This window comes from Garra rufa, chromosome 1 (assembly GCF_049309525.1).
Source record: "Garra rufa chromosome 1, GarRuf1.0, whole genome shotgun sequence".
Classification (NCBI taxonomy): Eukaryota; Metazoa; Chordata; class Actinopteri; order Cypriniformes; family Cyprinidae; genus Garra; species Garra rufa.
Window position 1 is genome coordinate 12,409,525 of NC_133361.1, and position 14,314 is coordinate 12,423,838.

Consider the following 14,314-nt stretch of genomic DNA (forward strand, 5'->3'; position numbering starts at 1 on the left):
GCAATTTCATTTCTGATCTGAGAAATGCACCAAAGTGACTGAGAAACACTGTAAGCTGACTTTGGCTCTTTTATCTCCATTGAAGATTCTGATTAGTGTGTGCTAAATTTTGACTCCTAGTGTTTCCAGTTGGGTAATTGTGTGCTAATTGAGCTCAAACTTCGCAGACTTGAGTGAACAATATTGAATGCTTGTGCTTTCTAAATGACCACATGGTGTAAGCACTGAGAAATCTGTAATATATACTTGCAATGTTGTATAATGTTTAGCATATTCGCATAAAGTCCATCGTAGCAAGAATATAAACTCACCAGGAACCGAGCTGCTGCTCAGGCTTTATTTAGCTTTAGTTTCACTTTGTTACGCTCCGCCCCTGTTGCGATGCTGTTTTCCGTGGGTGACTCCTGCATGCTCACTTTCTTCAGTAATTTGTAAATTATTCGAAACGTTCTTGATTTACAGCTGAGAGCAATAACGATGATAATGAACAGAAAATCAACATAAACTCATTAAACTGCTAGAGTTTGTTAAATAAACTTTATTCATTCTGTCATTACTAATCTCCCACTGATGCTGTACAGATTTCAATAACAGTCACATGAACAGATTGATAAAGCCTTTATGGAAGTGTCTCAGACTGAAGCTGTTTCAGATGATCGTCTCACTTCAGCAGCTGGAGAAACCAAAGCAAATCAGAACCGCATTCACACTGATATGAGTTAAATTCAGATCCATCATTAAAGAGTTTCTCTCACGGCAGTGCAACTCTGATCTCAGGTCAGATTATCAGTCTCTCTCTCTCACACACACACACAATATGCAAGTTTTTAATGAATAATAGTTTCTAAAGAAAGCAGAAAGACAATAATTACCCACAATTGTTTTATTAGACTATAAAGTACCCCCAAATAAAGCATTTATATTTAATCTAAACAACTGAATTTCATACGTGGGAACTTCAATTTTTGATTTTATATTATCAAAACTTACCAAGTGTGTTAAATATCGAAATATCAGTGTTCAAAATACCTTCATCTAAAACACAGACCCACTTTCCCATCTCTTAATCCCCCATTAATCTGACTCCACCCACTCTACAGCAAATGCTATAGTGACCCCGCCCCTTAGACTCCTCCCACAACCCTGACTCCTCCCCCTTAACCCCAGGACAAAGCCACAGCACTAAACACACACTCACATTACCAGCGGTGAATCTAATGAAGATCCTCCTGAATTAACCAGAGTTAAAAGCAGAAGTGATTCAAGTGTTGCGAATCAGAGACTCGTTCTGAAACCTGTAAACGTCGAGGCCCGTGGCAGATTCAGCACAGGCTCCCTGATTGAGTGTAAACGGCCGATCTACAGTCAGATCTATAACTCTGTGCGAGAGCGAGAGATCCGCGGCCCTTTCCGGATCTCTTTCCTCTTCTCCTCCTTCCTCCTCCTCTTCTCTTCCTCGCGGAGAATCTTCTGAAAGGCCTCAGCCGTGTGCAGCACCTGAAACAGAGACGAATCTGCATCGTCAAACTATGCAAATCAGAGCAGAACAGTCAGAATCCTTTTAGTTTTGGACAGTTTAATTATTTTAGTTTTTAATCTATTTTGATATTTTCAGTTCATTTTAAAGTTGTTTTTGTCATTTTCATTATTTTTAAAACATCTATAAATATCTATGTCTATATAGGCTTTATCATCTGCTTTATCTATGTATCTATAAATATCTCTATATCTACAGCGGGGAAAATAAGTATTTGACACATCAGCATTTTTATCAGTAGGGGGATTTCTAAGTGGGCTATTGACACAAAATTTACACCAGATGTAGCCATCAAGTCAAATATTGAATTCATACAAAGAAATCAGAACATTTAAGTATACAAGTTGAGTCATAATAAATAAAGTGAAATGACACAGGGAATAAGTATTGAACACACTTTATTTAATACTTTGTAGAAAAGCCTTTGTTGGTGATTACAGCTTCTGGACGCCTCTTGTATGGAGAGACCAGTCGTCTGCATTGCTCAGGAGTGATTCTGGCCCATTCTTCCACACAAACGGTCTGTAAATCTTGACGGTTCCTTGGGCCTCTTTTATGAACTTTGATCTTCAGTTCTCTCCATAGATTTTTGGTCAGGTGATTTGACTGGGCCATTCACGCAACTTGATTTTCTTTCTTTGAAACCACTTCATTGTTTTACTTGGCCTTGTGTTTGGGATCATTGTCTTGCTGAAATGTCCATCCTCTTTTCATTTTCAGCTTTCTGGTAGATGGCAGCAGATTTTTATCCAGAATGTCCCGGTACATTTCTCCATTCATCCTGCCTTCAATAATATCAAGTCTGCCAGTACCCCTTGCTGAAAAGCAGCCACAAACCATGATGCTTCCACCCCCAAACTTAACTGTTGGTATGGTGTTCTTGGGGTGGTGGGCAGTGCCATTTCTTCTCCAAACATGGTGTGTAGAATGACTGTGTTCAATACTTATGCTGCGTTCACACCGCCCAAACCGTCATGCGTCAGTTGCGGCAAGATTACATGTAAAGTCAATGGTTGAGTCCGCCAGAGGTCCGTCAGAGGCTCTGCGTTGCGTTGTGTCCGTTGGATCCGTCAACTTTTCAAGCGTTACCTGCGTTTCAAGCGTCAACGCAGCCAACGCAAGCAACGCAGAAGTTCAGCTAGTTGAACTTTTGACGGACTTAACGCACTTGACGCAGTGCGTCAACCAATCAGAGCGTCTCACTGCTGCGACGTCACCACACGTATTTTGAATGAAGCGGGAGCAGAAAAAACAACAACATACAATTCTCTGCGATTGAAGACTGCTACAAACTTATTCTAGCCGTCTGCAATCGCAGAGAATTGTATGATCCGTCCTCGTTGTTGTATAAAGACAGGAATGTAAAGGAACTTGCTTGGATGAAGATCGCTGAAGAGATCGGGTTGTCAAATCTTTTCTCAACGTAATTATTTCCCATTTCGTTAGCTAGCGAAACATGTTCATGAGAGGATTCCAAAATGTCCAGTCCCAATAGTTTGCCATGGTTTATTCAGGGGAAGTGTGCAGAAAACTAGATGCGTTGGGAGCGTTGCCTGACGTGTGCGGTGTGAACGCACCAAAAAGCAAGCGTTGCCAGCTTCAACGTACATGCGTCAAACTAGATGCGTTAGGTGCGTTGCCTGACGCAGACAAAGTGTGCGGTGTGAACGCACCATTATTCCCTGTGTCATTTCACTTTATTTATTATGACTCATGACTCATATTATGACTTGATGGCTACATCTGGTGTAAATTTTGTGTCAATAGCCCACTTAGAAATACCCTTACTGATAAAAATGCTGATGTGTCAAATACTTATTTTCCCCGCTGTATATAGAGATATTTAAGTTTATAGCAGGGCTATTCAATTAGATCCATTTGAGGGCCGGATTATCGAACTGGAAATTTGAAGCGGGCCAAGGGGATGGGGGCCGTCCCGATTTTTTTCTAGGGGGCCTGTACAATTAAATTGAAATGCATATTCAGTAAAATTAATGAACTAATATTACCAACACCAACATCTATAAAAGGTTAAGGTGCTGTCTGTCAATCAATAAAAAAAATAAAAAAAATCACACATTTTTTTGTAATTAATCATGAATAATCGCATATTTATATATTTATACTGTCATAATTTCACAATGAATCTCCAAATTAAGGTAGAAACAACAAAGTATTTTTAAATATGTGTTTAATAGCATCTTTTTACCAAGTAGCCTATTATTAATGAAGTATTGATATCAATATTGCTACTGGTGTCTCTATTAAATGAATTTTCTCTCAGTTTTACATATTATGTCCATTCAACATTACAGTAGAATTGAAAGCTCAACATTTAATAGGCTCTGAAATATATAACAGCTTTTAATTTAGGTGATTTTAAAACAATCTTTACATAAACTACAAATTGTATATGCATAAAATGTACAGATTATTATTTCCATATACTTGTTATAATCGTTATTTTATGTTTTTAATTTTACATTAGTGTTTGTTTACCACAGTATATTTACCAGTATATTTTGTCCATCAAAATATCATTCAAATTGGATCAAAAGAGCTTTAAAGTGTTTAAAATGGTTTTGCAAAATGATAGAAAGTAATTGAAAAGTGCTTGAATTCCTCTCTCAAAAGGTTGAACAAACCCTGAAATTAATACTGTAATAACATTCGACTTTGCTTAAGTTGGTGTGACTTCTGGTTGTTTGACCTACAATAGCGCTGATAATAACAGAATTCTGAGCAGAATTTGAATGATTCTCACTGATCTTTCAGCAACCTTAAATTAATTCTGGGCGAAATCAAACACTTTTCACTGGATCTCGCAGCACTGTGCAGTAACAGTGTCGGGAAATCAACTTTGGTTCCCGAGGCTGTTCTGTGCTTGGACAAGTTTGTGTTGCGGTCGGAGCTGATAAACGGTCCGCGCTGCGCAGCTCAAACGTGGCGCGCTTTGGTTTCTCTTTCGCTTTGTTTGCCGTTTAATGTTTCTCATATGAAACAGAAATAGCAGCCCGTATGAGTTGAATAACGCGGTGGTCGCGCCATTGCGACCGCTCACAAAATTTAGTCGCACCGGCAGAAAAAATGCGACCATTTGGTCGATGTCTGGAGCCCTACAAGTGCTTGTCAAATCAGCCGTCTGTTGCGATCTCCGGTAGATTGCTGTTGTTCTTGGCTCTCTAGCTTTTCTTTTTTGGCTGGCCCGCCGCCTAGTGGACAAACTAATTAGTGCAAAAACCATTCAAGCCACCTGCTGCTCCCTCGGGCCGGACGAAGATGATTGGCGGGCCGCATTGGGCCCGCGGGCCGCCAATTGAATAGCCCTGGTTTATAGGTTTTATAGGTATAATGGGGTTTTAGTGACACATAAAAAAATAATAATTCAAAAACATTTAGAAATTAAAATAGTTATAATTAGAGAAAAAGTCTAAATAAAGAATACATTCGAAACATTTCGACTTCATTCTCGAGACGTTTCGACTTCACTGAAAAAATAAAATGCAATTAACATGGCACTAAAATGCTGTTGTATTTTAGTACATCAAATTAAACTAAATAAAAATGAGAAATGATGCCTGAAATAAGTTTAAATTGTTTAAGTTCATTTTCTAAATAACCTGTTTTGGATTTAGTCGTAGTTAATTATCACACCACTTGTTATATGATGTAAAATTACACAGAACAAAAACAGAATAACTTTTTATGTACATTTAAATTTTTTTATAGGCAACTGTAAAACATTAGTAAATCTCTAATTTTATTAATAACACAATGCAGTGGATTTAAGAAACACCGACTCTTTAATAATAGACGTCTCTCTCTGTATATATATGTGTGCGTGTGACTCACATCATCCCTTTCGGTGCGATACGGATTGACGAAGTCTGCAGATTTCTCTAAGATGCCCAGCTCCTGTGACATCTGAAGCAAAAACACACACCGTTAAAGCTCATTTACAGTTTCAGTGTATATCCTGTCATGATAGTCTATGATAAACTAGTCTGACCAGCGTGAGCACGTGCTGATGGGCTCCTCCGTTGAAGACGCCCGTCTGGTTGCAGAAGCGCAGACCCCATCGCAGCAGATGACTCCAGTCCGGGTTACGATCGTAGTAGTGATGGACGATACGCGGGAAACGCAGAGCCACGTCACCGAAGAACGCCGTGTTCTCCACCACATGAGAGTATGCTACAGATACAGACAGATTGAATAATTATTGCTGGTATTGAATAAGTTTGTGAGTGTGATGTGGTTTTGTTTCGCGAAAGCTGCTGTAAAGTGTCTGTTTACAGTGTGAATTGACTAAAGATGGTCTGAGAGTGTTATGGAAGTCAATTTATGCCACATGTAAACCACAATTGTGAGATTAAAAAGGTATAATTCTAAGACAAAATGTCTAAATTCTAAATTTAAAATTATGACAAATTAAAATTATGAAACAAAATAACTGAAATTGGAACAAAGTTATAGTTATGTGACAAAACTTCCTAATTGTGTGGAAAAATTACTAGAAAGTTAAAACTGACAAAAATTTAATTGTGACTATCTCATAATGCTATAGTTATGACTTATCCTACATTTTATATAATTATGATTTATCATGATTTAACACTTATGAATTCAGAATTTGAGGTTAAAATAATAAGGAACATAATTAAATTGTAAAATTAAAAATTGTAAAAACGTGAGGAAAAAGGCCAAATGTAAGTGTAAGTATAAAATTATAAAGTTATAAGAAAAAAACAACAAGTAAAAAAAAAACAAAAAAAAAAACATTTTAATAGATATTCAAAATAATGTCAGTAAAATTGTACAAGCTGTAACCATTGATCTCATAATGAAGTTAAAAGTTAGGACCTTTTATCTAAAATTGAATGATTTTGATTTATCATTTATAAAAAAGTTAAATTATAAGAAAAAGTTAAAACATGAAATAAGAAGATGAATTTGTGAGATTAAGAGTCCAAATTGAGACAAAATGATGGCATTCTTAGTTACATAATGATGTGGCAAAAGTTGAAATTAGAAAAAAAACACGAAAAAACTTCAAAATTGTCTTTGTGTCAACATTTCATGATTTCAACTTCTATAGTCAGAATTAAGACATTTTTCTTTATAATGGTGCAATCGAAATGTTGAAATGTTAAAATTTTAACACTTAAATGTTCAAATTAAACAAGTCAAACTTATGTCAAATAGACAATTCTGAGATTAAAAAGTCACATTTGACAAGTAAAAGAAAAAAAAGTCATTACATATTAGGTAAAAAAAATAACACTAAATTTATATTAAAAAAAATTAAAAAAAACACATTTTAAAATTTTATGTCATAGGATGTTTTAACTAAAAAAAGTCAACTTTTATGTCATAATAATGAGGAAAAAGTAAAAATACTAAGTTATAGTTATGAGAAAAACATCAATTATGTGGAAAAGTTGTCAAATTCTGTGAAATTCTGTGGGAAAAAATGTTTTAACTAAAGATTTCTACTTTTTATGTCATAATTATGAGGAAAAAGTCAAAATACTAAGTTATGAGAAAAAACATCAATTATGTGAAAACGTTTTCAGAGTAAAAATTATGTCAAAGTGAAAATTTAATAAGGTGTAAGTATTTGATCTCATGATTTTATGTCATAAATAAATATGTTTTAACTAAAGATTTAAACTTTTTATGACATAATTATGAGGAAAAAAAAGTCAATATACCAAGTTATAGTTATGAGAAAAAAAAAACATCAATCATGTGGAAAAGTGTTGAAATTCTGATCTTTTTGTCAAAGTGAAAATTTATCAAATTGTAAGAATTTGATCTCATGATTTTGTTTCATAATAAAGGTGTTTGAACTAAAAGATTTAAACTTTTTTTATGTCACAATTAGGAGAAAAGGCCAAAATTATGAAATACCAAGAAATTATAATGAGGAAAAAAACATCAATTGCCGGTAAAAGTTTTGAAATTCTGATATATAAAGTCAAAATTATGTCAAAGTGAAAGTTTAACCAGCTGTAAGTATTTGATCTCATGATTTTTTTGTCATAATGGTTTGTTTAAACTAAAGATTTTAACTTTTTATGTCATAATATTTAGACTTTTTCCTCATAATTAAGTTATAGTTTTGAGAAAAACATCAATTATATTGATGTACATTGATATTGTCATTAATAATAATTATATAAAAAAGTTGAAACATTATATAAAAACCTTAATTTTTATGATTAAGTGTCGAAATTGAGACAAAATTATGGCATCCCAAGTTAAATAATTATGTGGCAAAAGTTGACATTTATTCATAATGTTACAATCTAAAATGTTTTAATGTTCAAATTTTAACATTCAAAATGATGACAATATATATATAAAATGTCAAATAAAACATACATTTTAACATTTTGTGTCATAATTCAAATGTTTTAACTAAAGATTACCACTTTTTATTCCAATTTTTTTTTTCATTATTATAAAGAAAAAGTCAAAATACTAAGTTATAGTTATGAGGAAAAAAAACATGAATTATGTGGAAAAGTTTTGAAATTCTGATATATAAAGTCAAAATTATGTCAAAGTAAAAATTTTACAAGCTGTAAGTAGTGGATCTCATGATTTTGTGTCATAATGAAGATGTTTTAACTAAAGACTTCAACCATTTTATTATGTCACAATTAGGAGTAATTCAAAATTATGAAATACCATGTAATCATGAATTATTATCTAGATTGTAACATTTTGGAAAAATGTCTTAATTCTGACTTTAGAAGTTGAAATCACAAGAAGTTGACACAAAGTCAAAGTAATTTACCTTTTTCCACGTCCTGCTTTCAACTTTCACCACTTAATTGTGTTTTATCTCTTAAGTATAATTTAGAATGCCATCATTTTGTCTCATTATTATCAAACATCAATCATGTGGAAAAGGTTTGAAATTCTGATAGAAATTCTGACAAAAAGATAAATAGTCATAAATATAACTTTTTATCTTAAAATATTATAACTATGATTCATCATGTTGCAGAAACTGCCTTTTCAATGTTTTTGAGCATTCACACATCAGACACACACTCGCTCGGTGATAAAGCCAGAGTCTCTCACCTTCTTTGATTTTGTCGTCGAGTGGGAAAGGATCGTCCGGCTGCACGTTAGCAGCTATAAGAACAGCTCTGGAGTCCTCCAGCACCTGAACACACACACACAGAGATCAGACTCAATCAGATCAGCTCCAGCACACTCAGTGTCTCTCACACACACCTTGAAGAGGCCCTTCAGCATGATGTCGATGATCTTGTACTGCTGGTTCACGTCATTGAGGTCCACCAGGTTCTTCAGCGCGTTCAGCTGGTCCTTCCTCTTGCTCTCGAACAGACGCTTATCTGAGGAGACGTTCAGGAGAATCACACACACACACTCTCATATAAACACACACACAAGTGTGAGGAGGATACAGATCTCCAGGTTGGAGTCGTGTCGAGGTCTCTGCGTGTCCGAGTCGAAGCCGAAAGCCGCCGGAGCCGCCAGAAGCAGCAGAGCGCAAACACTCAACATGACCACTAGAGGAAGACAAACACCGGACAACACTCAGTGAGTGAACCAAACGAGATCAAATATCACAAAACAGACTTCTGTCAAGCTGTTGTCAAATTTTAGATAGAAAGTTATAACCAAGACACAAAAATGTTTAAATGTTTTGTCAGAATTTTTATCAGAATTTCAAACCTCATTTCACATAATTGATGCTTTTTTCTCATAAAGATGACTTAGTATTTCATAATTTTGACTTTTTCTTTTTTTGTGAAGATTTCCAGTCAGGATTTAGACCAAATCATAGCACTGAGACTGCTCTTATTAATACAAGTGCATTGGCATCTAAATGTTTAAATGTTAAAATTATAACACTTAAAAGTCAACATGATGACACAAAGACAATTTATATAAAAAAGTAAAACATTCTGTGTCCATTAAATGTTTAAACTAAAGATTTCAACTTTTTTTTATGAATAGTGAGATACAACCTCGATCAGAAGATAAGAGCAGGTCATTTGTAACTCCTCGTAATAATGACATAAAAAAATCTATTACTATGGATCAATTTGGCTTAATATACGCACTCACGACTCAAATATTAGTTCAAATGTGTAGATTCAATACATGCAGTGCGTTCATGGTTTGTATGTGATGCTCCAGCATCAGCTTCACTAACAGACATCATAAACCCAGAGGGATCAGACAGATTTATGATTAATATTTAATGTGTTTGCTCAGAGCGAAACCACTTTAGAGGGATGTTCCACTTCCCGTCCTGAGACTCAGCTTTCAGCTTGCCAATGGTGACCATGAAAAAATGGGAAAACAGCATCTCAAGTTTTCTCCAACTTTTGCATGCCTGTAACTCAAGAAGTATTTAAAATATCTCAATGTCCTCCTATTAGATATTGAGTCTCAAGAAAAAATCCTTTTGGTATCTTTATTTTTAAGGCCCTACATGGTTTGGTTCCAGAGATACTGAAATTTCAATATGCCTCCAGGGGTAAATTTTCAATGGTGAAAAACCCAATGTGGGTCAGTTTGCAAAAATATAATGCTTCCTTTCTTTTAAAACGGAATGTCTGAAAAACAAATAATGGTGAACCCTAAGATGTATCTTGTTTCCTTCTGTCGAAACAACTGCATTAAACATACATGTCATACAAGTTTTGTGTGTGTGTGTGTGTGTGTGTGTGTGTGTGTGTGTGTGTGTGTGTGTGTGTGTGTGTGTGTGTGTGTGTTGAAGTATTGAAGATGTCGGCATATGAATTTAGAATCTAGTTTTTAATAAACTTTTTTTTTGAATCTTCAAAAGTTCCTTTTGGCAATGGCATCTTTATTTTTAAATCCCTACACAGTTTGATGGTTCAAAAAAATATGGGCCAATTTGTAAAAAATATAAGACATGTTTTCTTTTAAAGAGGAATGTCTGAAAAACAAACAATGTTAAAAACTTGAGATGTCCACTTTTTTCCCAAAGTTTGCATGCCTATAACTCAAGAATTATTAAAGTTATCGCAATATAATATGTGACCCTGGACCACAAAACCAGTCATAAGGTAAAATTTTACAAAACTGAGATGTATACATCATATAAAAGCTCAATAAATAAGCTTTCTATTGATGTATGGTTTGTTAGGATAGGACAATATTTGGCCGAGATACATCTATTTGAAAATCTGGAATCGAGGGTGCAAAAAATCAAAATACTGAGAAAATCACCTTTAAAGTTGTCCAAATTAAGCTCTTAACAATGCATATTACTAATCAAAAATTACATTTTAATATATTTACAATAGGAATTTTACAAAAAATCTTCATGGAACATGATCTTTACTTAATTTCCTAATGATTTTTGGCATAAAAGAAAAATCAATAATTTTGACCCATACAATGTATTTTGGCTATTGCTACAAATATACCCCAGCGACTTAAGACTGGTTTTGTGGTCCAGGGTCACATATTAGGTTCTAGTTCTTTGTAGTCTATTCACGAGATTCTACATTTGAATCAGTTTCAGGGATATTTGAAATTTGCCCCTGGAGCCATACTGAAATTTCAATATCTTTGGAAACGAACCATGTAGGGCCTTAAAAACAAAGATGCCAAAATATTTTTTTTGTTGAGAATCAATATCTAAAAGGGCATTAAAACATCTTAAATACTTCTTGAGTTACAGGCATGCATACTTTGGAGAAAAACTTGAAATGTGTCGTTTTCACATTTTTGAATGGTCACCATTGGCACATAATGCAACAAAGATTACTAAAGTCAACTGATTTTACTAATAGATCTAAAAATCTGTGTGTAAAAATAGGATTATGATGCTGCCATCTTTCTTAAGTCATTTAACCCCCTGTAATTTGGCTCCGAATCTCAGGTGAAAATTGCCATTTTGACCACTGCAAAAATGTTTTTTACTTAAATCTTTTGTCTTGTTTCCAGCCAAAATATCTAAATAAAATCTTAAATCAAGAAGGATTTTTCAGACAAGTAAAAATTTGTCTTGTTTTCAGAAAATCTGTCAATGGGGTAAGAAGAAAAAAAATTGGTTTTCTGTTTAAAATAAGATTTTTTTTTTGCCTACCCCGTTGGCAGATTATTTTGCTGAAAACAAGACAACAATTTTAACTTGTCTAGAAAATCCTTCTTGATTTAAGAATTTTTTGATATTTTGGCTGAAAGACATTAAAACGAGATGAAAAAAGTCTCAAACCAAAACAGACTATCCCAGATAGACATTGACAAGATGATATAGTAATGAAAACCATCTCCAAACAAACCAAACTAACCCTAACCCCATCACAGACTGATGTTAACATGATGATATAGAGATTTAAACCAACTCAGACCAGACCTGACAACCATAAACCACCACTGACAAACATCAACATTACGATATAGAGATACAAACTATGTCAAACCAGCCCAACCCACCATGGACAGAAGTTAAAATGATGACGCAGGGATGAAAACCATCTTACAGTAGACTAGACTAAACCTCACTTGTCACTGACAGACATTTTCTGATGATACAGAAAAGAAAACCATCTCAAACTGGACTAGACCGAACATAAACCACCAGTGACAGACGTTAACGTCATTATATGGAGACGGAAACCATCTGAAACCAGACCAGACTAACTTGACAGATATTAACATGATGAAACAGAGATGAATGGAACCAATCTCAAAACAGACCAGACCCCCACAATCCTTTACTGCAGGACTGATGGACATTAACAAAATGATATAGCGATGCAAACCATCTCAAACCAGACCAGACAACCATAAACCATCACTGACAGACATTAACAAGATGATATAGTAATGAAAACCATCTCCAAAATGATCAAACTAACCCTAGCCCATCACAGACAAATGTTTACCTGATGATATAGAGATTTAAACCATCTCAAACCAGACCAGACCGATCATAAACCACCACTGACAGATATTAACATCATTATATGGAGACGAAAACCATCTGAAACCACACCAGACTAATTTGACAGATATTAACATGATGAAACAAAGATGAAAACCATCTCAAACCAGACCAGACTACAGCAATCCTTTACTACAGGACTGACGGACATTAACAAAATGATATAGAGATGCAAACCATCTCAAACCAGACCAGGCCACCCTAACCCATCACTGCAGGACTGATTGACATTAACAAGATGATATAGAGATGAAAACCATCTCAAACCAGACCAGGCCAACCTAACCCATCACTGCAGGACTGATTGACATTAACAAGATGATATAGAGATGAAAACCATCTCAAACCAGACCAGGCCACCCTAACCCATCACTGCAGGACTGATTGACATTAACAAGATGATATAGAGATGAAAACCGTCTCAAACCAGACCAGTCAACCATAAACCGCCACTGACAAACGTCAATATCATGGAATAGAGATGCAAACTATGTCAAACCAGCCCAACCCACCATGGACAGAAGTTAAAAGGATGAATCTGCAGGAATGAAAACCATCTTAAACTAGACTAGACCAAACTGACAGACCTATTACTGACAGACATCAGCATTATGACATAGGGATAAAAACCATCTCAAACCAGATCAGACCAACACTGACCTATTGCTGTGGGGCTAACAGAGTTTCCAATCCAGAGCCCATTTACAGATGTTTTCCTCTTCAGTCTAGTTGTGTCTGATTTGAGGTTGAACCATTTGAAGTCAAACGACCCTAGTGCACTTCCTCATTGCTGCATGGGTTACCAGTTTAGCTGGTTAGTCGTGACAGCTCACAGCTCCAGTCATTGAACTACCCATACAAAATACAACATTTGAGCCATTATTTATAGAAAATGGCTCAAGCGAAATGGGAAAGAATCACATTCATTCACTGTGTTATTCAAACAGCGCTGTCAGATACCATGGTATTACTATGGTAAAATGATTCTAGCATCATTACCACAGCAGTATTTCACTGACTCTTCACTGAAATGACACACATATTAAAATATGATATAACGTTAATCGCGGGTATCGCGTCACATCCTCATCCTCATCATCCTCAGTGCAGATGTTACAGCGGTGTTTGATGCGGATCGGCTCCGGATCGCCGCTGCACTCAGTCTCTCACTCACCTTCACCGCCAAGCGCGCGCGATCATCGGTGAAAAATGCGTCGATCAGCTGTCGGATTCGAAGTGTCGTGTCGCGATGCGAGCAGCGCGTCCGATCGGATCATTTACATGCCGCGCGTGTCCTCCAGTCCGCTGCTGCCACGCGCGCGCCACCGGTTTCCGCACGGAGCCGTTAGAGGGACGCACGCGCGCTGACGTCATCCTCGCGTCATCCCGATCGATCATCAATATTATTCGATGGGGTTTATTTCTTTAGGCTTGACAGATGAAAACAGATCAATACTGGTATTTACCGACTAACGACACACAATACAACAGATAAGTTACATTAGTAAATATTATAATTGAGAATTAATCAATAGCGGTTTTGATACTACAGATAAAATAGAAAAATATACCAACCAGTACTAACCTTTGTTACCACACACATTAATTAATTATAATTGATAAATAATAATCAGACATTTGTTACTACTGCAATTATAAAGTGAGCAACAAATGATCAGTCATATAGTAAATGAACATTAATTCAAAAACCATTTGTCTGGAATTGTAAAAAACGAATTATAATGAATAGTACAAAATAATTAATTAATAACCATTTTGTCTGTACTCTGTACTGTATTATAGTAAAA

At 35.3% G+C, this 14,314-nt stretch overlaps 1 protein-coding gene across 1 annotated transcript; it reads right to left on the bottom strand.

Moving 5' to 3' along the window:
• Nucleotides 1-521: 521 nt before the first annotated feature.
• LOC141331085 (coiled-coil domain-containing protein 134-like) lies at nucleotides 522-13,836 on the bottom strand. The gene is made up of 7 exons (XM_073835973.1): nucleotides 13,681-13,836; nucleotides 8,980-9,084; nucleotides 8,786-8,907; nucleotides 8,630-8,714; nucleotides 5,547-5,728; nucleotides 5,390-5,461; nucleotides 522-1,497 (listed from the first exon to the last, which is right to left on the bottom strand). The coding sequence occupies exons 2-7, from the start codon at nucleotides 9,077-9,079 to the stop codon at nucleotides 1,372-1,374; spliced, it is 687 nt and encodes a 228-aa protein (XP_073692074.1). The 5' UTR covers nucleotides 9,080-9,084; nucleotides 13,681-13,836; the 3' UTR covers nucleotides 522-1,371.
• Between the last annotated feature and the right edge of the window lie 478 nt (nucleotides 13,837-14,314).